Below are 23,784 nucleotides of genomic sequence, written 5' to 3'. Positions count from 1 at the left end.
TAGAGTCCAGAGCAACAGGATAAATGGCATCAAGAAAAGGACCACTGCTCAGGATACAGCGGGGGGAGGCGGGGTGCCCCAGGTAGCTGCTCAACATACACCTGCAATATGCTTGTAATACACTTTACAGGATTATTCATTTAGCTGTGCAGTTTAATAATAAGTGGATACCACTTCATGGATAATCCTGCCTCTCCAAGGAGTGGAAGCCATTACTCCCTACCTACAGAAACTTTTCTTGGACAATGATAAGCAGGTGGGAGTCTGAGTAGCAGAAGCGTGGCTTTTCTCTAGCAGTTACAGGACTGACAATGAGAGACTAGTGTTTTCTAACAACCTATCCTAAAATTACTATCCTTAATCCTGTCACTGTAGAAGCGCCAATGTTTGTTCATTATCATTCCCTCTTCTTGACTGTTGAAGAAAAACAAATTACGATGCACCACGAAGGAGGGCTAGCCAAAGCTCCTGCCTCTATTCCTGGAGCTGCTACCCTCTCCTCCCACTCCCAGGTGCCCTCACTTACCTTCTTGGAGGAGAGAGTGGAAGAGCAGCAGTCTCCCCCGTCATAGTGGCAGTAGGCCCGGTTGTTGATGGTATCACACCAACCATCTGCTTGGAAAGGCTGGTAAGGAGGTAGCAAGTCAGGGTCTAAGTACAGCTTCACTCTGCTTCACCCTATTCTCCCACTCATCCCACCCCCAACATAATCCATGGAACTCGAGACATTATTTATTTATTTATTTATTTATGGCTGTGTTGGGTCTTCGTTTCTGTGCGAGGGCTTTCTCTAGTTGTGGCGAGCAGGGGCCACTCTTCATCACGGTGCGCGGGCCTCTCACTATTGCGGCCTCTCTTGTTGCGGAGCACAGGCTCCAGATGCACAGGCTCAGTAATTGTGGCTCACGGGCCCAGTTGCTCCACGGCATGTGGGATCTTTCCAGACCAGGGCTCGAACCCGTGTCCCCTGCATTGGCAGGCAGATTCTCAACCACTGCGCCACCAGGGAAGACCTCGAGACATTATTATGCGAGAGCACCAAAGGGGCAGGGTAAAAATTGACCTAACATTCTCAAGAAGTTGAAAAGTCTCAAGATAAGACCATTGGATCTAAGGAATTGTCAAATTTCACAACCAGTATCTGCTCCTGGCCTGCTCTAGGGACCAGGCTGGTTCATTTAATTCCTTGATCAACTTTTTCACCTTCTCGTAATAGTAGGTCTTTATATCATTAGGTAGGTTACAAAATATTTTCACACATGTTAACTCTGTTGATCATCAGGAAAACCTGTGCATCAGGCAGGTTTGGCTTTAAAAGTCCCATTTTATCAGTGAGGAAATGGGGATAAATAGAGATGACAAAAATTACTCCAGGTCACACAGCTAGGTCAAGCAGAGTTTAGGATTAGAAGTCATGTATCTTGATTTTTTGCTGCTTCTCACAGATTAAGGACCATAACCTCCATCTCTTCTGGTACTTGTACTTAGAGACGCCAATAGTCCTGGGTTGCTATAGACTCAAATGATGTTTGTCCAGAATGCAGTGGTCCTAGGGTTTGGGACACCAGTGCTGGAACACAAATCATCCCACATGTACAGCTACTTCATGCACAGCAGCTAGACACAGGGTTAGAGCAGAGGAAGCCAAACGGTTTCCATCTACTCCTGTTACTGCTGCAAGTTAACAGGAACCAGAATGGGAAAGGGGCCCAGGCCAAACCAGAGTTAGTGGAGTGTTTCACCCCAAAAGGGAATGTATGATAAGAACAGCAACAAGCGGTTAAAAAAATAGCTCAGCAGCCCAACGCATTGTTTCTCTAGAACCACTCTCAGAGGGAAACAGTGTCCCACGGCATCCTGGAGGGTGCACCAGCCCAGCCCACCTACTCAATCACACTAGCTGCTCCCCATCCTGAGTGGATACCCAATTGAGAAGCCTCAGGAAACATCTCGTAGTCAAGCTCTTTGGGCCACAGGACAGTCAGTAGACTCTTGAGTCCTGAGGCCACCTTCCAGTTCACATATTCAAATCACTTTCTCTTCCCCCACCCTCCTTAACTGTCAAATAGAAGGACTGTTCCCTATTTCACTCTGCTTTGATGAGCTAGATCACTAAAGTAAAAAATGGCCATTAAGGGACTTCCCTGGTGGCACAGTGGTTAAGGATCCGCCTGCCAATGCAGGGGACACGGGTTTGAGCCCTGGTCCGGGAAGATCCCACATGCCACGGAGCAACTAAGCTCGTGCGCCACAACTACTGAGCCTGTGCTCTAGAGCCCACGAGCCACAACTACCGAGTCCATGAGCCACAACTACTGAAGCCCACGTGCCTAGAGCCCGTGCTCCGCAACAAAAGAAACCACCGCAGTGAGAAGCCCGTGCACCACCACGAAGAGTAGCCCCCGCTCGCCGCAACTAGAGAAAGCCCGCGCACAGCAAGGAAGACCCGACGCAGCCAAAAATAAATAAATAAATACAAAAATTTTTTTAAATGGCCATTAAATAATTTTCAGCAATTGAGTTACATCAGAATGAGCTCATCCAAGTTATTTCTTCAATGTTTTGATTTATTCTATGGGGTCCTGAGGTCACTTGAACATCATTCCAGATGTATACCAGTTTGTGAACCTCTGAGAAGCTGCTACTTGTGGGGTGGAACTCAACAGCTGTCACACAGCTGCACGGCAATGTCAGTTGAGAGCAGGAAGTGAAAATGAATTCTGTTCTCAACACACGCCTCACTGGGATAAAAGACAAAGATTTCGAGATGAGCATTTGTCTTTAACCCTGGAGCCAGTTACTCTGGCTCTGGAGAACTTGGAATAACTATATAATCATAACTTGAATCTACAATTGCAGCCAAATAGGAGTCAAAATACAACTAGCTGCATCCTTAACACCTATAGATGCCCTTGGGTTCTCCTGGGAGGACCAGATACATCCACTGAAATTCCCCCAGAATTTTCTTTTTCCAGTGTTTGGAGTATATTTTCCTCATTTAACACTGCATCTGTTACTTTTCCTCCAACCCTGACTGACTGACTCATTGGCAAAACTTAATCTGTTTCTTCTTTCTTTTTCATGTAATCGTCTATAAAAATCCAAAGAGCACCCAAAATACTTCTCCTACATATAAAAGTATGGTCTTCAACATGGAGGATTAAAGGGAGATCTAAAGAAGATCTTCCTTTTCATAAGAACAACTTAGACATTTGAATGGATTAATAAAAGATCCTGAGAATCTTTCTTTCCAACCTCTTCCCCAAGGATGGCTTCTCATCTCAAGAGTATTAGGGAAGGTATGTTGAAAAGATCAGAAATTGTCTAGGTGACCTTCCCTAGAGCTCACTAGACTTCGATGGCTATAGCCTGGACATGATTTCTAGAATGTTCTTAAAGGGTCATCTGGGAAGAGAAGGGAATTTATAAAAAGGAGCATAAATACAGAGAAAAGGTTGGAAAGACACAAGTATTTAATTTACTATATACCTATTAGAATTAATTGCTCCTCCCCTAACCTGCCAAAAATAACTACTCCACCCTAAACAAACAGAGTCTCCTATGGCAACATGTGCCTGGAAGCTTGACAGCTTGAGTCCAAAGTTACAATGGAAAAAATAGGAAGGGAAAAATGACTAATCGATCCAAAGTTTTTAAAGTATCTGAAGACTGGACTAGATTGGGGGACGCAAATCTCGATAATTGAAAGGTGTCTGACTTGGGACGTCACTCCTCGCCACAGGAAACTTCACCAAGGAATGGTACAAGGCTTGGCTTCTCTGCACAATGTGTCCATAGGTGAATTTTTCACTACCCATACATGCACCTCATTTTCCTGTAACATCAGAAAATGAAGTGTTCCAACTAAGTGAATTTTTCAAGTACCTAAAGCTTATTTTTTTAAGAGCCATTTTTTAATTTTCATTTTAACTGTTTTCACAAAAGAAAAAAACCTGTATAAAATTCCTGTTTCCCTGCCTTTTAATAACTTATAGAATACAAAGTCATTAACATGAATATTTTTCCTTTTTACTTATAAGGAGGCTCTTTGCATTGGGCTATTTATCCCTTTACTAAATGAGCCTCCTTCAACACACACACACACACACACACACACACACACACACACACACACACACTCATGGGTCAAGCTTTGTAGAATTATACCTAAAGTGAATACTTAAATCTGAGAGAGAGGCTGGGTTGCTCTTCTTATGATGTATGAGCTTGATAATACCTATTTTAGTTGTTATAGGAAGGCGTTTCTTGCCAACTGGCTATGTTCCAGGCAGCTGAGGTGGCCATATGAATGGAAGTGCGTAAGTGATGAAATACAAAGAGGAAAGGCTGTCAGTCTCTCCTATCCATATGACTTTACTTCTCAGAAGTAAGATAATTTCTCCTTTATGTTATATTATCTGGTGATATTTTCTGTTTAAATTGTTCTGGGGAGTTGGGTATAGGAATGGTAGCTCTGTCTGTTGCCTATGGATGTAGTCATTTATTCAATCACTCAACATTTATTCCTCACCTATTTGTACCAGGCATTGTTATGAGGGTACAGAGAGAAAAACATGACTCCAGTCCTCAAGAGAACCCCCCATTTGCAATTATAGCTTATGATGACAAGTGCTAGCATAGCGATGCAGATAGAAGTACCTAGTCCAGATTTGGGGTGGGTGGGGACGCGGAAAGGATGACATGAGCTTTCAGGGGCTGGCTTTGCTACATCTAGCCCACATGAAAAAGAGTTTAGCACTGGATGATTCAGAGGGGTAGAGGGGCCTGAGAAAACTGTGCAAGTGAAAGAAGAGGGTAAAAATAGAGAGGCAGGTTGTCCCAGACTGCTCATCACAGAGCCCACTGTCAGGAAGAGTTCCATAAACTTTGACTGATTGGCTGATAGTACCCCTATTATGTGAATTAGATTAAGAACATTTTTCTTCTACAGCTTGCAACAGAACCCATGAGCACACTGATGTTCTAGAAAGGTTAGTTTTGGGCTGCAGAACTTCTGCTCTACTAACATCAAGATTGAGATATCAGCCCAAGGTGATTATATCCCTATAGGTAAAGCATGGGACAGAAGCCCCATAAGTAATCTTCAGGAGTGTGTTAAGTAAGACAGGAGAAGACGCTAATCACATTTTTGTATAATGCCTAACACTATTTTCTTTCTCCTACATCATCTCCCATCAAAACCTTCTCGTTACGTGAATGACAAATCAGACCCACACCCGTTTCTTCATATTGATTAGGCTACATCCGGCCAAAAGAAGCCATCTTCCAGGGCAGCTGTGGTGTCACACCCAGTGAAGTCCATGCAGCAGATGCAAGTTCTCTGGCTCTCCAGTGAATGGTGGCCTCCATCCTGGTTCTTTCAGCCCTTGGATCTGCCCATGTGTCCACTGCTTCACCTGCGAATCTCAGGGGCAAAATTCAGAGGTCTTTGAGGCCCCTCAGGAACTCTTGATGACCAGAACATTAGTTGCTTTCTTTTTCTTTTTTTTAAGGACCATAGATGCGTAAAATTCAAAGGCTGGATGGATTCTTGAATACTATTTAGTACAAAACTCTCATTTTACAAATGATGAAATGGCCCCTTAAAACAGTGAAATGTCTTGTATGCAAGGCTAGTTGTAACAATCCTGGGAACATAGCCCAAATTTCTTGATTCTCGATGTTCTTTCTGCTAAACCATGCTACCACTATCTGATTATTTCATTAACCTTTTAATTTATGGGGAATGCAGAGTAACAAATTCCTTTGGCACCTCTATAAAAAGGGCTTAGGTGCAGAAACATTAATAATGAAGTGAACCCAGCGATCCAATACAGAAACAGAGAAAGGGTCATATATATAATCTCAATTCCCCTAGACACCCCACAACTTCACTTCTGTTTTTCTCAGTTGCAGGTTAAACGTTTACCCAAATAGGCTACCTGGTACTATAGTTCCTTCTGATCTTGGGGCTCGGTTGGCCCATATTTTTCTAGAGGCTGATTTTGCCAGGAGGAAGCGGCACTGTGCTCTATTCCCATCAGCAGATGCCTGCAACCCAGAAGCATTTATTTCTGGGCCCTAGAATGCTAAAGCCAGGCATTTTCTGCTCACTGCAGTCATCTGAGGAAAAGAGGAAATGGAGTTGTTCCACTCCTCCCGTGTTCATCCCTTGGGGTGGGAGGGTGCCAGTGATCTCACATTTGTGGGTTTGCAACAATCTTCTTGGAAAATGTAAAATTAAAAGCGACAGATACCCTGAGATGGGTTGTGCAGGAAGAATTTCTTAGATTCAAGCTCCTCTGGAAAATCTCATCTGGCTTCCTAGACCCAGAGAGCTCTCCTTGCCTGTGTACTATGGTATGTTTTATCCATATATGCATTATAGGACTTAACATTCAGAATGTATTATCAAGGGCTCAGAGTCTAATCCCCTTCAGTCCCAGCTACTAGTTCAGTGTCTGATGCACAGTAGGTTCTCAAGAAATAAATAACTATGATGGTGGCTAAATACAGTTTTTTTTTTTAGCATACTTTATAACCAGATCCCTCCTTTTCATTAGTCCTCTCCTACTTGGTGCAGAGTATTGGTATACATTTATTTCTGAGTGGGAAGAAATAGTAGAATACACCATCTAAAGTTCTCCTATTAACAAGCTAAAAATGTTGAATAAATTTATCAATATCATCTCAGTTCTACAGGTGGTATAATAAGAAATGAATGGAAATTGCCAGAGGCTAACAGCAAAAAGAAGCTGAAAACCAGAGCAGAAAGAAGACAGTGAAACTGTGGTTGTCCTAGGAATGTTTGCAAACACTATCTGTAATCAAGTTGTTGGGTTTTAACAGCTGATCGGGAATCGGGGCCCAGGTCTTGGGGCTTTGCAAGGTGGAGCTCTTTTAAGTGACTCTGTTAGAATTTTAATAAGATAAAATGTGAGGACTGATATGGAATGACATATGGAATGGTGATATTGCACAGGTAGCTTGGCTCACTTGGAAACTAAGAGATTTTCTCCTGCCTACCAGCCCTGAGGTCTCCATGGTTCAATCCAGGCCTTGGCAAAGTCACTAGTCACTAAGATATTAAAGACATGCTGGGTTACCAGCTAACAGCTGAAACTGCAAAGAGTACCTCTTTGAAGGCCAAGAGTCTACTCTTCAAACAATAGATAAGCAAGACATAATTGAAAGGAAAGCAATGAAGATACACATTCTGTTGGATGGGCAGAGGGAAACAGCCCCATGTGGTGGTCCCTAGAGAGGGGTCAGTACTCAGGTCTACTCTTGTGGTCTATTGTGCTTTACTGGTCCATGTGAGATCATGTAGCTTCTGAACGATTTTCACAGAAGAAAAAACCTTTATAAAATTCCTGTTTCCCCTGCCTTTTAATAACTTATAGAATACAAGGTCATTAACATGAATATTTTTCCTTTTTACTTATAAGGAGGCTCTTTGCATTGGGCTATTTACCCCTTTACTAAATGAGCCTCCTTCAACACACACACACACACACACACACACACACACACCCCTCATGGGTCAAGCTTTGTAGAATTATACCTAAAGTGAATACCTAACTCTGAGAGAGAGGATGGGCTGCTCTTATGATGGGTTCTCTTCTTACCCTCAAAAAAGGAAGAGCAAATGGGGACCTTTACAGGGTTGGAAAGAGAAGCCTGATTATAATCACCAGCTTATCTCTATCTGACACCAAAACCAAAGCGTAGTCTTAGAATAGTAATAGCCAAGTAGTGCAAAAACGAATCTCTTCTGAGAGAAACAGAATGCACTGAGAACGGAAAAAGAAAAGCAAACAAAATAAGGTCAAATGACTTCTTTCACCTGTAATAATTTTATCTGCAGCAAGGTACCCAAAGCTTAGCAGCTCCTGCCCAGGAAGATGCTCAAGGCTGTACAGTATGGTGATTCAGAGTGTGAGGTATGGTGTGAGATAAACCTACGCCCAGGTCCCAGCTCTGCTCCTCACCAACTATTAGAGCCTGAGCGAGTTACTGTGCTTTAAGCTGTGGTATCCTCATTCGTAAAATAGGAATAACACCTATTCAGAGGGTTGCTGTCAAGAAAAAAATGAGTGAATGGAGGTGAAATACTTAGCCCAGTACCTGGCCCACAGTAAGTACTCAATGAATCCTAGTTTTATGAAGGTGGCAGGAATGTACCATTGCTTTGTGCCAGTGTGGGTTGGTGTCTGAATTCCCTCCAGAGAGACTCTGGTCAGAAAGATGTCAAGATTCTGCCACCCGTACTTTAGAGTCAAAGCGTGGATGCTCTCATCCCTGACAGCCTCCCGTTCCCTTCACTCTCACCATAAATGCACCCATCTGAGTCATGGAGGAGAGTCGGGTGACAAGGGGAAATGGGTCTGGGACTTATAAAAGTAGAGTGGGAAAGGCCTGACTGGCTTCTGGAAACCAGGGCTCTCCTCCAAACCATAGTGGTGACTCAGGTGTCTCAGCCTCTGAAAAACCCCAAACCGTCACAGACACCTCTTCCCTGATGGGCACCACAGGAAAACAGGAAGGTGAGACGACTCTCTGCGACTTACTTTTCAGCCAAAAATTACCTCCTAGCAGCTCCTTCCATTCAGCTGCAAAAAAAGACCCAGCGCCGCAGACTCCCCACCTCACTTACAAACACACACGACCAGCTTCCCTACGCGGCCCCTCCTCTTGGCCCCAAACGGCCCTGGCGCTTCTTCTCATCCACGCCCGGGGGGGATGTCAGGGCCCCAATGGTGAATCTGGGGCAGCAGGGTATTCAGGTAGAGTCTGCACTTATCTGTGCCAGAAAGACACGGGCTCCAAGTCAGAGCTCTGCTTCTCACGAGAGACACGAGGAGAGAACATCTCCCCAGGGTTCTTGTCACACTCTCTCAGGGGGCTTAACAAAACGACAAAGCCCTCCTGCAAATTTGTGATCTGCCCCTTGGTTGATAAACGTTACTGTGTAGAACCACTGCTGCTGATGGGACAGTGTCCTGTGCTGTGGGCCCTTTTGTCCCTCCACCTTTTTTTTTTTTTTTTAACATCTTTATTGGAGTATAATTGCTTTACAATGGTGTGTTAGTTTCTGCTTTATAACAAAGTGAATCAGTTATACATATACATATGTTCCCGTATCTCTTCCCTCTTGCATCTCCCTCCCTCCCACCCTCCGTATCCCACCCCTCTAGGTGGTCACAAAGCACTGAGCTGATCTCCCTGCTATGCGGCTGCTTCCCACTAGCTATCTATTTTACATTTGGTAGTGTATATATGTCCATGCCACTCTCTCACTTTGTCACAGCTTACCCTTCCCCCTCCCCACATCCTCAAGTCCATTCTCTAGTAGGTCTGTGTCTTTATTCCCGTCTCACCCCTAGGTTCTTCATGACCTTTTTTTTTTTTTTCTCTTAGATTCCATATATATGTGTCAGCATACGGTATTTGTTTTTCTCTTTCTGACTTACTTCACTCTGTAGGACAGACTCTAGGTCCATCCACCTCACTACAAATAACTCAAAACTAAAAATAGAATTACCATATGACCCAGCAATCCCACTACTGGGCATATACCCTGAGAAAACCATAATTCAGAAAGAGTCATGTACCACAATGTTCACTGCAGCACTATTTACAATAGCCAGGACATGGAAGCAACCTAAGTGTCCATCATCAGATGAATGGATAAGGAAGATGTGGTACATCTCCCTCCACCTTTTACCAAAACTGTCTGAGGCTGTGAGAGCGCCCTGTGCTCCACTCTCTGCCACCACCTTAACTCCTTCCTCAGATCCCCATAATCACTCACAAGGTCACTGCCTGCCCCTCGGCATCAACCCCCAGCTCCATGTCCTAAACAAAATGCCTCCAAACCTTTTCTCTCCTCCTGCATCGGTCTCACTCCTGCCTCTCATGCTTTCCCTTTTCTCTGGAGCAGTTGATCCTGCACAGTCAGCTAGGCCAGATTGGACGCCAGTGATTTCCAGTCCTTTGCTGCTAAATTGGGATTTCAGGGCAGCTCCACCCTCCTCCTTCTTGAACCACACAGCAATGCTTCTCAAGACACGGCAGCCGTCCTCCAGGTGACCGAATGGCTGTCCTGGGGCTCCCAGTGGGAGCTGACGATGACACACCCTCAGAACCCATTTTTGTCTCCATCGCAAGACTGGCAGACCCGTTAATTCTCATGATTTTGTTTGTCTTGTTTTCATGGTGGGAGGGGCGCTACAGGTGGCCTGCAAACTCTCCTGACAGTCCTGCTACATGGCATTCGGCTGTCTTCTTTAAAAGAGGAATAAATGACAAATTGTTTGTGTGGGGGAATTTCCTGCCTTGGCTCCAGATAATTGGAGCCAGCCTACTGTGGTTCAAGGTCAGAGATAGAAACGTTGAACACAAGAGGTCTGAACTGTGCACGGACTACGGGGCAGAGACACTTCCGGTTTGTCTCCTTTTCCACTCCTGTTTCCTTCCATCAGCAGTAAGGCCCCTACGTCAGCACAACACCTAACACACCACACTAGCTGCTTTGTGAATATCTGGTGAGTGAGACATGTGCCGAATCGACTTTGTAAGCTAAGAAGGCAGAATAGTTTTTGCTTTCTACTCCTCTGGCCTTTCCTCCAAGATGAGGTACCTTTCCTCTGTCTGGCTCCCCTAGCCTCCCCAGATAGCTGTTCTCACTATCAATGACTCTCTCTGAAACAATACCTGAGATAGCTCGGCACGGCCTTCCGGGGAGAGGTTCACTAACCGCAGACTCTCACGGAACCAAACTGCAAGCGTCAGAAGAAGGAAGCTGAGAGCAGAATGTCGGCCGCTGCAGGTGCCTTGCTGAGCAGGTGGGACCTTCCCCCTGGCCGCCAGGCACCTCTGGAGGTGGTCCCTCACCCGTGCCTCCTCTCTGGGCCTCTGCCAGCTGCGGTGCCAGCACCAGACCCCTCGTGATCGGGACATGGAGCCGCACAGGCTCTGTTCAAGAGCTCACAAAGCTCTGGGAGGCGAAGGAGGTGAAAGCGCGAGGGAACGCGCAGAAGTCAGAGGTGGAGGACCTGCAGCTGGGAGACGGGGACGGGAGAGCACGGGAGTCCTGGGAGAAGGCCCAGGGCGGACGGTTGGGGCCCTGCTCTGACTTGCAGCGTTCCCCTCCGCCGTCCCCTCTCCGGGCTCCTCGGCCAGCCTGCAGTTCACGGGAGGCTGAAGCAGGCCTGAGCCGATGGTGGGAATGTTCCACTGCAGCCCCCGACACGCGTGCTGGCCCCCGGGTGCCCCCACCACAAGCACTCTCATGCCAGGCAGCTCGGCATTTCTTGGCTCCCCAAGCCCGCCCGTGGAAGAGGACGGGGAATGCAGACTGTGGGAGGAAATGACAATATTCACTGTTTGGATTAAATATTTTTCTTGGCCCTCCTGGTGTTTGCTGAGCGTCTTTTGCTTTTTCCTTCCCATTCTCTCTCATTCCTTCCCTCCTCCCTCTCTGTGCCTTTCCCTCCACCTCTTTCTCCTCTCTCTCTCTCTCTGCCTCAGTAATCAAGCACACTGAGAGAAACTTCAAGGAGAAGGCAGAAACTCCTAGGGTGGGAAGACCTGTTTAAGGAAATCAATCAAAGTAGTTGACAAAGGCTTTTGCCATTCTGATACCACACCCAGCTCTTCACTGGGGTGTTTCACTTTGGGGTAGATCTAAACCTATAAATACATTGCTTTGAATTTTTGTAAGTCTTCATGTGATATAACTCACAGCATTTGTTTTCTCTCTCATTCTCTCCTTCTTTCATATATATGTAATAGGTGTGTATATATACATATATATGCATAAATATGATGCATAAATGATATATACGTACTGTTCGTATATAAGATAAACGTGTGTATAATAATCACTAATATGTAATATTTATAATACAGATATATAACATTAAAATATGTGTTTATATTTTATACACAGAAACAGACACGTACATCCATATACAATTTCTCTAGAAGCTCCAGGCATAAGTAGTGACTCTAAAGGTAAAAATAACTTTACAAACTAGAAACCATCATATAGAAACAGGATACTATTTTTATTTTATATATGGCATTTTCTGTGTATCAGGCACTGTGCTACAAGGTTTGCACTCATGATCTTATTGAACCCTCACAACAACCCATTTTACAGATGAAACAATCCAAGGATCAGAGCTGTTAAGGAATCTGTCTCTAGAAAAGAGGTGGAGCCACCGTCTGACACCCAGACCTGTGCTACAACCATCCTGACATGCTCACACTGCCTCTAGCATTATTCACCATATAATAATGATATGCCTCACTTCACTTCTCAGAACTGCACACCTGGTCCGATCTCTACCATTACTATGGGCATGAAGTAGCCACTTTCTGGATGGAAGGTCAGTGTCACAAAAGTCCATGAGAAATGTACCATCTAGGATATTTAACTTCAAAACATATACTATGAGCCAGGCATGGGGCTAATTGCTGGAATCCTAGGATATCTGTTTCGTACATACTTAGTGTGTCTCCTATGAACAAGGCATGACAAAACATTTGCCTTAAAGAAGCTTTGGTGGCATCAACCTTAAATAAGGCAGAATCTGAACAGCATCTGAGACAATAAGAAAAGAAAATCACAGGCCAATGGAGGATTGGTTGCCAAGGTAATTAATGGCACCAGTAAGAGCTATAGAAGTTCAGAACAGGAAAGGGGCTGGGGCATTTCACAAAGGCTTAATGGAGTAAATGGGACTAGACTTAATCTTTGAGGATGGATAGGATCTGGGCAGAGAAGTAGGGAGAAAAATCCCAGCAGGAGGGCAAATATAAACCAAGATTTCAAATGGAAAAGGAAAAGATATATCTGTGGTTTTCTGCCTTGAGTAGTAATGGCCTAAGTTTAGAATTAGGTCAAAATCTGCATCTAGAGGAATCTAGTCCTCATCCCTGAAGACAATAGGGAGCAGTGGAAATTTGGGAGTTTTTTGTGTGTTTATCTATTTTTGGGGCAGAAGAAGAACATGGTAAAAGTTGTGCTTCAAAGGTTGGATCTGGGGACAGTGTGGGGGATGTTCAGGAGACCATTGGAGGGCTCCAGAGTAGGTAGAAGTTGACCTCAAGCAGATAGGAACTGAGAAGAACAGAATTTTGGGTCCTAATATGGAATAGGAAAAAGCAGAAGGGAGGGGTCTTGTGAAGGACTTGTCAGGACTTGGCAAATGGCCATATTTAGGTAGAAGACCAATGGCGATGAAGGTTTATCTGTGACATTTTACTCAAATCATGCTAAGCTTTTCTCAAAAAATTAGCTCGTTGAGAACATAGCTAGAAAGACTCCTCACTAGATATAAGGACCGAGTCACGGGACGTAGAACCTGATCCATCAGCAAAACCCTATTCTACCTCACAGTGAGAAGCTCTACACATTTTCTTTTTCCATCTAAACAAAGCCCTAGAGGGTCTCCCCTGCCCGATTTCTGCTAGGCTTTCCCCACAACTTAGACATGACTATTTTATCACCCCCAGTAACATCCAGGTCCAGCTGAGTTGAGGAATGGCAGGAGGGAGGTGGCATGTTTATCCTAGAATATTTTCTTGCCAATAGTCTTGTTTCTTTTAGCCCTGGTCTAATTTTTAGTTCCTGTGTCTACGAGCGGCTCCGTTTGTGTGGCTGGCTGATTACTGTGGTTCTCATCTTTAACCTGTCACGCCATCCTGGGCTGTCAGGCCGGCTGTTCTGTTCTCCGTTAACTGGTCCATCCATCCAGTCTCACTTTCACCCATATGGAACCTATTCTCTGTGCAAGTGTCTTGTTTACATTCCCTTTATCTACGGGACGCTGGTCTGTGTATCTTATTCACTCAACCACTGATCAGCTGCATCTGTTTCACAACATGTTCTCCAGTCTCTCTTCCTTGGTCTCTGATCCTTGCTAAGCAGTGTTCCTGGGTCCGCCTCTTCTTCCTCTGGACGAAAGCTTGCAAAGCCCAGGGAGAAGTCCTAACAGGTGACCAGCAGCCCATGTTCATCTCTCAACTGACTGCCCTAAAGTCCTGCATTTCTAGTTTGTGTGTTCTCTATTTGTTTATTCATTTTTAATCTTCCTACCAATTTAAGAACAGGACAGGGACTCCGGAATCAGCTGCCTGGGTTCATTTACGGTCTCATTTGCTAGCTCCGGGGTTTTGGAAATGTAATCGAATCCTCAGCCCCTCAGTTTGCTCATCACTAAAACAAGAATGATAACAATGGTAATAATTCCTCACAGTATGCACCTGGCACACAATAAACATGCAATAATGCTATTAAATACACATGGAACCAGGAGTTATTTTTCTGTTTGTTTCCTGAGTGCAGTGAACCTGCATACTCTGAGTATCAATGTTTCCTTATCTGTGAAGGTACGGAGCAGTTCTCCCAGAGGTGGCTACCAGATAACCTGGTCATTTTTCTTCTCTCTTAACTATGACCAGTAATACCAGGGATCTTACCATTAACCTTGCACAACTATAGGGACAGAGTGACTTAAGGCAGGCAAATGCATAAACCAAGTTATCTGAAATACTAGTCATCTCTCTTAGGTTCCATTGTTGATAATTGAGGGATAGCAGCAATGCTGTGTCAGAATTTGTCTTTGGTCCCCTGGGCTCCTTTGTTTTCTGTCATCCTCATCTCCATGCTTGACGGTGCTCCCTCTGACAACTCCCATAACTAGTGTATCCATCCCTACCAGAGTATCTGCACATTCTTCTATCCCTCTGGAAAGCAGCAGACATACTAAGGGGTCAGTGACAAATATGTATCTGCAACTAAATAAAAGATAATGTACTAAGGCAAAAAATGACTTTAATTGTGGAAAGATTGGAGCTTTGTGAGCCACTCGGTGAAAACAAGAATTTGTGGGTGAAATAGGAGCATACGTAGCACCCCCAAAATTACGTAGTGGAGGTAGCCACCTGTTAAGCAAAATTGGGAAACCCATTTCTAAGTATCGAGACATTTTCTACCTGACTGAAGCGAGCATGAGCTGTTATGGACTGAATTTTGTTCCCTCAAAAAGCATATATTGAAGCCCCAGCTCGCAATATGATGGTATCTGGAGGTGGGGCCTTTGAGGGCTAATTAGGTTTAGAGGATATCATGAGGGTGGGGCCCTCATAATGGGATTATTACCCTTATAAGAAGAGATAGCAGAGCTTTCTCTCTCTCTCTGCCATGTGAAGACACAGTGAGAAGGTGGCCATCTGCACACCAGGAGGAGAGACCTCACCAGGAAATTGAATCATCCAGTACCTTGATCTGGGATTTCCCAGCCTCCAGAACTGTGAGAAATAAATGTCTGTTGTTTAAGCCATCCAGCCTATGTATTTTGTAAATAGCAGCCCAAGCAGACTAACGCTCAAGACTTATTTAGTGAATTTATTAATTTAGCTATTTTTACTGATTTGTCAACCTAAAGAATTCCCAAAGATTTTGTCTGAGAAAAAGGAGCAGGAAAAGGAGGTAAGAAGAAGACAGACAGGCAGGAAGCAGCTCTCAGAGGAAGCCCAAAGAAGTAAAAAGATCATTGGCTTCTCTTATTCAGTAACTAGGCAATTCTGGATGGGTCTGGCCCTCAGGCTGGGCACACAGGGCATGAAACCAGAACAGGTGAGCACAGCCAATAAGCTGGGCAGGCTTCAGACACTCCAACTCAGCTACAGTGTCATCAGGGTCTTAAGTGGTTCCAAGGCCAGAGACCATTACTGGAAATCTAACAGCATTGCAGACATGCACCACCAAGTTTAATATTTCTCACACTAGAAAGACTTCAACTGAATCTAATCTCATTTTTAATTAGTCCTCACATTACCTGGTGAGGCAGATTAATATGATTATCCGTATTCCACTGATGGGGAAAATGAGGCAAAGGGCCATGCCTCAAGGTCACTTAGGGAATGAGCAGTAGAGGTGAAAATTAAACTTAGGTATTTTAAACTTCCAAACAAGCACACAAGGGAGAGGACAGTGGGGAGCTGATTTCATCATCATCATTTGTTCAGGATCTTTCACATCTGGATAATGCATATTCAATTTACTACCTGGTTTCTCTAAATAAAAAATAAAGGACTCATTCTAGTTCTGAACCCCTGTATTCCATTTTCAACGCATAAGGAATTTACCAAGTATTCTCTGCCAGGAGCAGCCAAAGAAGTTAATAAAATGCACATCACTCAGACAAATGTGAATATGTACTGACTATTTATGGAATGTTTAATATTAGACTACATTGTGGGGAGTGGGTATAAACACAGAAGAATGAAACATGCCTCCTGTCCTCTAGAACCTGGTCTAACTGGTCCAACTGAACATTCAAAATAGGTAACCAACACCAACACAAATAGCACACAAGTCCAACCACATAGGCAGGAACCAGGTCTTTTCTTTGTTCCCCGAAGTAGATGTTCAAGCATTATGTGTTGACAAACTGTTGGCTGAGATTATTTCAGATCAAACTGAGATATTATTAGTGTGAGAGGTAGTAAGCTCATAGTATCATCATACACCTCCCCTCCTTCCAATCCAGTTAATTTCATCTTCAACCTCTTTCTCGTCATCCATCACACCCAACATCCAAATGTTCACCCTTCTACTGAAGAAATAGTTTTGTATGCAGACTCTTTTCTCTCTTCTCTTTCTGCTTCCTCAGTTCAGTGAGGTAGGTTGCTGTTACATTAGTTTAGGTGAGAGAGGATAAGGTTCTGACTTCCGTGGTCCAACTTTGCCACCATGCTTTTCTTCCTAAAATATAAATCCTATAATCTTTTTTCTGTGACTGAGATGTTTAATGCTCACCTAATATCTGTGTGTTTCCCTGACTCACGTGTCGTGGGCTTGAGGCCATGTGACCAAGTTCTGGTAAATGGGAAGGCAAGCAGAAGTGATGCATTACTTCTCATCTAAGGGACTCAAGAATTACTGGCCTCTCTCTGTATTTCTTCTCTGCCCTTTTGGAGGAAACCATGGAGACCACATTTTGGGAGCACAGAGGCGTACGATGGAAGAAATGAATGGGTGCTCTAGAGAGTTACACCAGACTTCACATAAGTGAGAAACAAATCCTTTGTCATGTTAAATCACTGAGATTTCTGGGTTAATTTGTGACCACAGCCTATCCCGATTATTTCATATTCTACTTATAAATCTTCAATGGATCGACACTGACTCCAGGATAAAGTCCAAACTCATTAGCTTGGCACACAAAAGCCTGAGTGATCTAGCCCTAGCTTAGCTCTTTAACCTCCAGTCATTCCACATTCCTTCATGTTCCCCAAGATTAGCTTCACTGAGCAGACTAATAATATATTCTGTGATACGCCACTGGTATTTTGGGGTTGTTTGTTATGTGACATGATTGTAGAAACATTTAAATAATACAAAGATTGGTATTAGAAGTGGGGTGCTGCCATAACAAAAATCTAAAATGTGTGGCATTGGTTCTAGAATGGTGCACCAGAAAGCAAAGGAACTGTTTTAGGAAGCTGGAAAAATGAAGTACCTCACCATGTAGTGGGGAAAAAAAATTATTAAATGTTTCCTGTAGTTGTGAGGAAAGTTATAATGTTAACTATTATAACTTGTAGGTCAGAAAATTTACTCAATAGCCTACTGGCTTTGGGTAAAGAGAATTTAAAGAATAATATTACTAGGGTTAGTTATTGGTTGCTATGTTCATCTGATAAGGTGCTGCAAGAAAAGATGAACTCAGAAAAGGTTGCTGCTTTGCCAGCAGAATTGACAGGTAATATAGAGCGCTAAAAATTTCAGGACTTGCAGTGAAAACCAAAGCTATTTCTCATCTCCAACAAGCAAAAGATAAAACTGAGTAATGCTTTGTATTAGACAGGCCTTCTAAGACTGAAGTTAAGGCCTAATCTCAGGCAAAGACCAAATCAAGGGGTGGACCATTACATCATTTGTTAGGACTTTTAACTGGATTAAAGTGACACCTAGAAGATCCTTGTAGTTGAACAAAGTGACTCATAGAAAAGAGACTAAGGACTTTATCCCAGAGAAGTCTCATAAGCTCAGAATACCTATAATCAAACTGATTCAGAGAAGCACGTCTTGAAAAGACTGTGACATAGCTCCTGCAATATGGATTTGACTGAAATTAAATATATGCAAAACCAAAAAAGTCTGTGAGTTCAATTTCCAAAAGTAGCATCAAATTGTGTTAAAAGAGACGTACTGTTAGAGAATTTGGATAGATTTTTTTGGATCCCCTATATTCTAAGAGGAGAAAGCAGGCTGATAACGTTACTTAGCTTCCAATAGGAGGATGTTCTCCAGTGCCCTCTTCTTGTGACCCAAGAGGATAATAGAAAAGGAAGGACATCCAAGAAAGCAGAGCCAAGAGCCATGAAGAAAAATCGACTTGGGACCTATATCCAGGGAGTAATCAAAAGCTATTAAACAAGCAGCACTCCTTATTCTTAGAGTATAATTTTTGCCACTTTTCTCAGAGGGATTTCAGAATTGTGGACCAGCGCCAGTTATGTGCCTTTCGTTATTCTCCTTTAAAGGGGATGTTTATTGTAGTTGTCTTGTTTTTACTCTACTTTGACCATCAGGTGTGTGGAAGGCAGAGAACTTGTGATTTTTAGTACACCAGAGTCCAGACTAAGAGAAGCTACATTGTAACCTGATGTAAATCATGATGTTCTAGATTTTTAAGCCTGATGCTATAACTGGATAAGACATTTAGAATGTCTTGGGCTAAGGTGGAGTAAATTTGAAATATAACAAATGTTTGTGACCAAAAAGACTGACTGGCAGATATTATTACATGTCCACAGTTCCTTTTACTCTCTCTTCCTTTGCCAGGAGTTCACTATCAGCAGAGTATATTTCCCCTTCCTACTAATTTTAAATGGAACCATGTGATTTGCCTTGACCAATGGAATGTGAGTGTGAGTAACATATGCTACATTTGACCAGAGATTGTGAATGTCCTAGCATGCCTTTTCTGGCTTCTTTGTACCCATGTTATCCACCATGAGAAGAACCTATGCTGGGTAGCTACTGACCCTGAAACCCTGAAGCCTGGGTCCTTGAGTGAGAGTCAGGTGGACTATACCATAACCCAACCCCAAACCTAAGGCAGAACCACTTTAGTCAACTGCAGATGCATGAGTGAGGAATAAATTTTATTATTACAAGACACTGATATTTGGGGATTATTTGTCATGCAGCATTATCACAGAAAAAACTGGATGGCTGCATCACACCATTTCCTTTCACATTTTTTGCCTTTCCATATGTTTCTATTTATCCTTCAAAATTCACATCAAGTGGTTACCCCTCTGTAAGATCTTCTCAACGTGATTAGGACAAGTTATTTGCTTTATTCTCTGTGTCCCCAAGTGAGTTTGTTCATATCTTTGTATTATTATTCATTGGGTAGAAATTTGATCTTTTACCTCTGCTGCACACACTGTGTTGGAAATTCCTTATTCATTTTTGTAAACTTGACTCATAGTTGGCACACAGAAAATATTATTTTAAGTGAAGAAATGAACAAAGGAACCTGAAGGAGTGATCATAGTTTAGTAACCATGGTGTGAGTTGGGAAAAGAGGCTATGCCGCTTCTGCAAATCCTTGCCATTGGGGGGAGCAGCAAGCTTTTAGATTGAGAAATGGTATGAGGCTCATACAAAAAAAAAAAACAAAAAGCTGGATGAATTTGTTTTTTCATGTGTTGGAATTTGGAGCCCTAGATTCTGTAGCTAAGCTTGGAGAGGTGGGAAGATGCTTCCCATGCATGAAGTATTGTACATTCCTGGGTTAGAACATGTTTTCTTTGGGGGGTTGTTGTGGTTTCTTTCTTTTTCTCTTTTCTTTCCTTTTTATTTTATTCCAGCTTTGGAAGCATCTAATGTTTGCAATAACAATAACAACAACAAAAATATGAGGCTGGCCCACTATGAATCAGGAGACAATTTGTACATGCAATGGGTGTAGGGGGTGGGAAAAGCGGGTGGGAGGTGGAGGGAGGGGAGAAGAAAGGAAAAACACAGCTGCCAGGAGCTTAACAGAAGAAAATGCCATGCACAACACGTGGCTGGCACACTGGGCAGCAACATCTGTTCTCGATAAGGACCCCCGGTGTGTGCTGCTGTGTGTGCACGTGTGTGTTCATGTGCGTGTGTAAGGAAACACCCAGGCTCTGGGCTTCAGGAAGCCTGCTCGTGGCTCCAGGCTCACTAGTCTGAAATGCTGCCCTCAGTGGCGGCCTCTCACCGTGAGTTAGATCTGCAGCCAACTTATTCTTGCGAAGTATGTTGCAGGCTAGAATGGGCTGTGGAAAACAAGCCGGAGAAAAGCCACAGGGGCCTCCTGACCCATTTGAATCTTTCTCCTGCCAAGCCCTCATTATTGATCTTAAATAGGAAGGAAAACAATGTATAAGGCTGAAGAGGCTATGGACAATCTACTGGGGAAAAGAAGGCTTACTTAGGATCACTGGGCTAGGGGTGTTGAGACAAGGAAGAGACAGTGAGTCTGTTTTCAAAATAGGTGCATATGGTTTGGGGGTTTTCTGTTTCTCTTTTTGTTGTTGTTGTTGTTTGGCTAAGCATTTAAAGGCTCATTTTCTCTCTTATTCTTGTTCCTCTGTTCAATGGAACAGAGGGAAAATAAGATGGAGGCTTTGTATCCTCAATGGATGATGGGCATCCCCTTAAGGGGAGCATCTGGAGGAAGTCGGCCCCAAGCTGATGGGCTGGAGCTGGGATGCTGCCGGCCAGACGCAGATCTGAGCTGTGTTAGCCCCTTAAACAAGGTTCTGCTGCCCAGTTTGGGTGCCTACACCTGGAAAGATAGATCCAAAGAGACACAAAAACTAGCTCAAAGCTGCAGGCCTGAAAAAAATCAGACTGAGCTGAAAGGAGGTAAGCAGAGGCTCTGCTTCTCCTTATTGATTCTTGCTGTAGCTTTATGTGCACACCTCCTAGTAGACATTTGACTTCCTCAGCTGGGACCTCCAGTGAGCAGCATGTAGGATGTGTCCCCTGTCACCGGCACTGTTGCCATGCCTCAGCCTGGCCTTGCTTTGGAAGACTTCTCACACAGGCATGATAATAATGATGATAGTCCTGTACACATGTGTAGCATTTTAGTGTCAATCAATGCTTTCGTAAACATCATCTCATTTGAGAGCCAAAAGAACATTCAAAGTCAACCAAAGGAGACATTGTTTTTCCATAGGAGTTAAATGACTTTGATTGAGGTCACATAACCAAGGAGAAGAAAGGCAATATGTGGAACCAAGCTTTCTCTACCCAATGCACAAATAGCTTTCAAAGAGCTGAAGGGAATCTAAATTTCACCACTCATCCCCAAAGTCCCAAGACAGGGCCATGCTAACTGCGGGCTTTCCTCAACAAAAAGAGCATCCAGTAAGAAAAAGACTCTTAAAGGAGTCATAAAGCTCAGGGTCTCTTGGCAATCTTTTTACCCTTCACAAGTTAGCAAAATTTTCCTTTTCTCCATAGTACTCAAGCTGCTTCTTAAGATCCTTACCCTGCTGCAAATCTTCTCCCCAATCTGTGGCAGCCCTTAACTTCCTACCTCATTCATTCACTCAAGACATATTTATTGAACATTTGCCCTGTGCCAGTCACTGCAACACTGTACTAAGGACTTGAGGTTTATCAGTGAACAAAATAAACAAAAAGCCCTGCCCTGTAGAGCTTGTATCCCAGTGGGGAAAATAGATATTAAATATAACAAATAATTATTTAGTGAATTAAAAAGTAACAGCCCTATAGAAAATAGGGCAGTGTAAGGGAATGCTATAGGTTGGAGGATGGGCAGAGAATGAGAGAAGAAGGACAGTTGCAATTTCCAATCAAATGGTCAGAGAAGTGAGAGAACTGTGAAAGCCATTGCAAGGACTTTGATTTTTACTCCAAGTGAACTGAGGAATTCTTGGAGGGTTTCAGCAGAAGAGTGCTTGGATTTAGCTTACATTTTAACAGGCCCCTTTGGCTGATGTGCTGAGAATAAACAGTGGTGAGGCAGGGGTAGGAGTGAGACCAGTTGGGGGGCTATTGCAGGAATCCAGGTAGCAGAGGATGATAGCTCAAACCAGGGTGGCAGCAGCTGAGATGGTGAAAAGTGACTGGACTGTGGATGGATTTTCAAGGTAGAGCTAGTAGGATTACCTGATGAATTGGCTGTGGAGGATGAGAGAAAGAGGGGGATTAAGATGACATCAAGGGGGGCTTCCCTGGTGGCGCAGTGGTTGAGAATCTGCCTGCCAATGCAGGGGACACGGGTTCGAGCCCTGGTCTGGGAAGATCCCACATGCCACGGAGCAACTGGGCCCGTGAGCCACAACTACTGAGCCTGCGCGTCTGGAGCCTGTGCTCCGCAACAAGAGAGGCCGCGATAGTGAGAGGCCCGCGCACCACGATGAAGAGTGGCCCCCGCTTGCCACAACTAAAGAAAGCCCTCGCACAGAAACGAAGACCCAACACAGCCATAAATAAATTAATTAATTTTAAAAAAAACCCAAAAAAACCCTTAGTTCAAAAAAAAAAAAGATGACATCAAGGATTTTGTCCTGTGCAACGGGAAGGATGAAGTTGTCATCAACTGAGATGGGAAAGTCTGCACAGAGAAATGAGAAACCGCTGCCCGTGAACTCCTTGAATTCTTGAATTCTGTTTGCTACCCTACAAACTTTGTCTCTAGTCGTTGTTACTTCCTTCTCACCTGACTCAGAGCCAACGGTATTTGAAATCTTTTCTATCCCCTCTTTACCTTGAGTGTCCAGACTCTTAATCAGATTATTACCCACAGATAATAAATATATTAAAGTTTTATTCATATCAAAAGTCTTTCCATGAACACTGTTTTCCACTTAAGTTACTGTTCATCTCACTCCTTGTACTGGCCAACTTTTGGAAACAATGTTTTTATTTGCTGCATCCGCTTTCTTATCTATTTCTCAACCTACTACCCTCTCCCCCGTTCCACAGTTACCACTGTGTCTGGGATTACAGTGAGTGCTGAAATTATAAGCCTAATCGTCTCTTGTCAATACTCAACTTGTTTGTCCACTCTGTAGCATTGAACACTATTTACCATCTCTCTCCTCTTCCCTGGTTTTCCTACAGCCATTCTCTCCTGTATTTCTTTCTACTTTTCTCCTCATTCTCTATCTCCTTGACTAGCTTCACTTCCTCTGTTCTTCCCTTGTATTACTTCCCTCCTCCCAGGTCTTTTTTCCTCACCTCTCCCCATTCACATTCCTGGCATGATCACATCCCCTCACCTATCGTTAATTATCATCCATATTTTCCTCACTTCTCAGCATAAGTCACGAACTGAGACTGTGCTCCTGAACGCTAGACCTTTTATTTCCAACTCCACTGAACTCAGTCTAAAGCCAAGCTCATTTTTGTCTCCTACAAGCCTGCTTCTTTTTCTTTACAGAGATGAATGGCATTCACTATCCATCCAAACACCAGACAGTTAGATTTAGATCTTCATCTTCCCCATTGGATGGGACTTTAGAATTGATTTTATATCTTAAAAGGAAAGGCCTCAGCGGTGGCTTCTTTCCATCCCTACCTGGCGAGACCGAGTCTGGGCTCTCACCGTCTCTCTCTTGAGATACAGGCACTGTCTCCTAACCATTCTACTTATCACCTGTCTCTTCTTGAAGGGCTTCATCTTCACCAATGTATCTCATCTTATAGCTTCCTAGTGATGCTCCCCAATGCCATCAGAATAA

The 23,784-nt window shown here is 43.6% G+C and overlaps 1 protein-coding gene across 1 annotated transcript in view; it reads right to left on the bottom strand.

Moving 5' to 3' along the window:
• Positions 1-23,784, bottom strand: part of PAPPA2 (pappalysin 2) — a 320,327-nt gene that overhangs the window by 2,200 nt on the left and 294,343 nt on the right. Inside the window, exon 21 of the mRNA XM_007165366.2 lies at positions 527-625. Coding sequence (XP_007165428.1) covers positions 527-625 — 99 coding nt within the window. The remainder of the gene's footprint in view (positions 1-526; positions 626-23,784) is intronic.

Source organism: Balaenoptera acutorostrata, chromosome 1, assembly GCF_949987535.1.
Source record: "Balaenoptera acutorostrata chromosome 1, mBalAcu1.1, whole genome shotgun sequence".
Lineage (NCBI taxonomy): Eukaryota > Metazoa > Chordata > Mammalia > Artiodactyla > Balaenopteridae > Balaenoptera > Balaenoptera acutorostrata.
The sequence above is the reverse complement of the archived record's forward strand: the minus strand, read 5'-3'. Positions and strand labels throughout refer to the sequence as shown.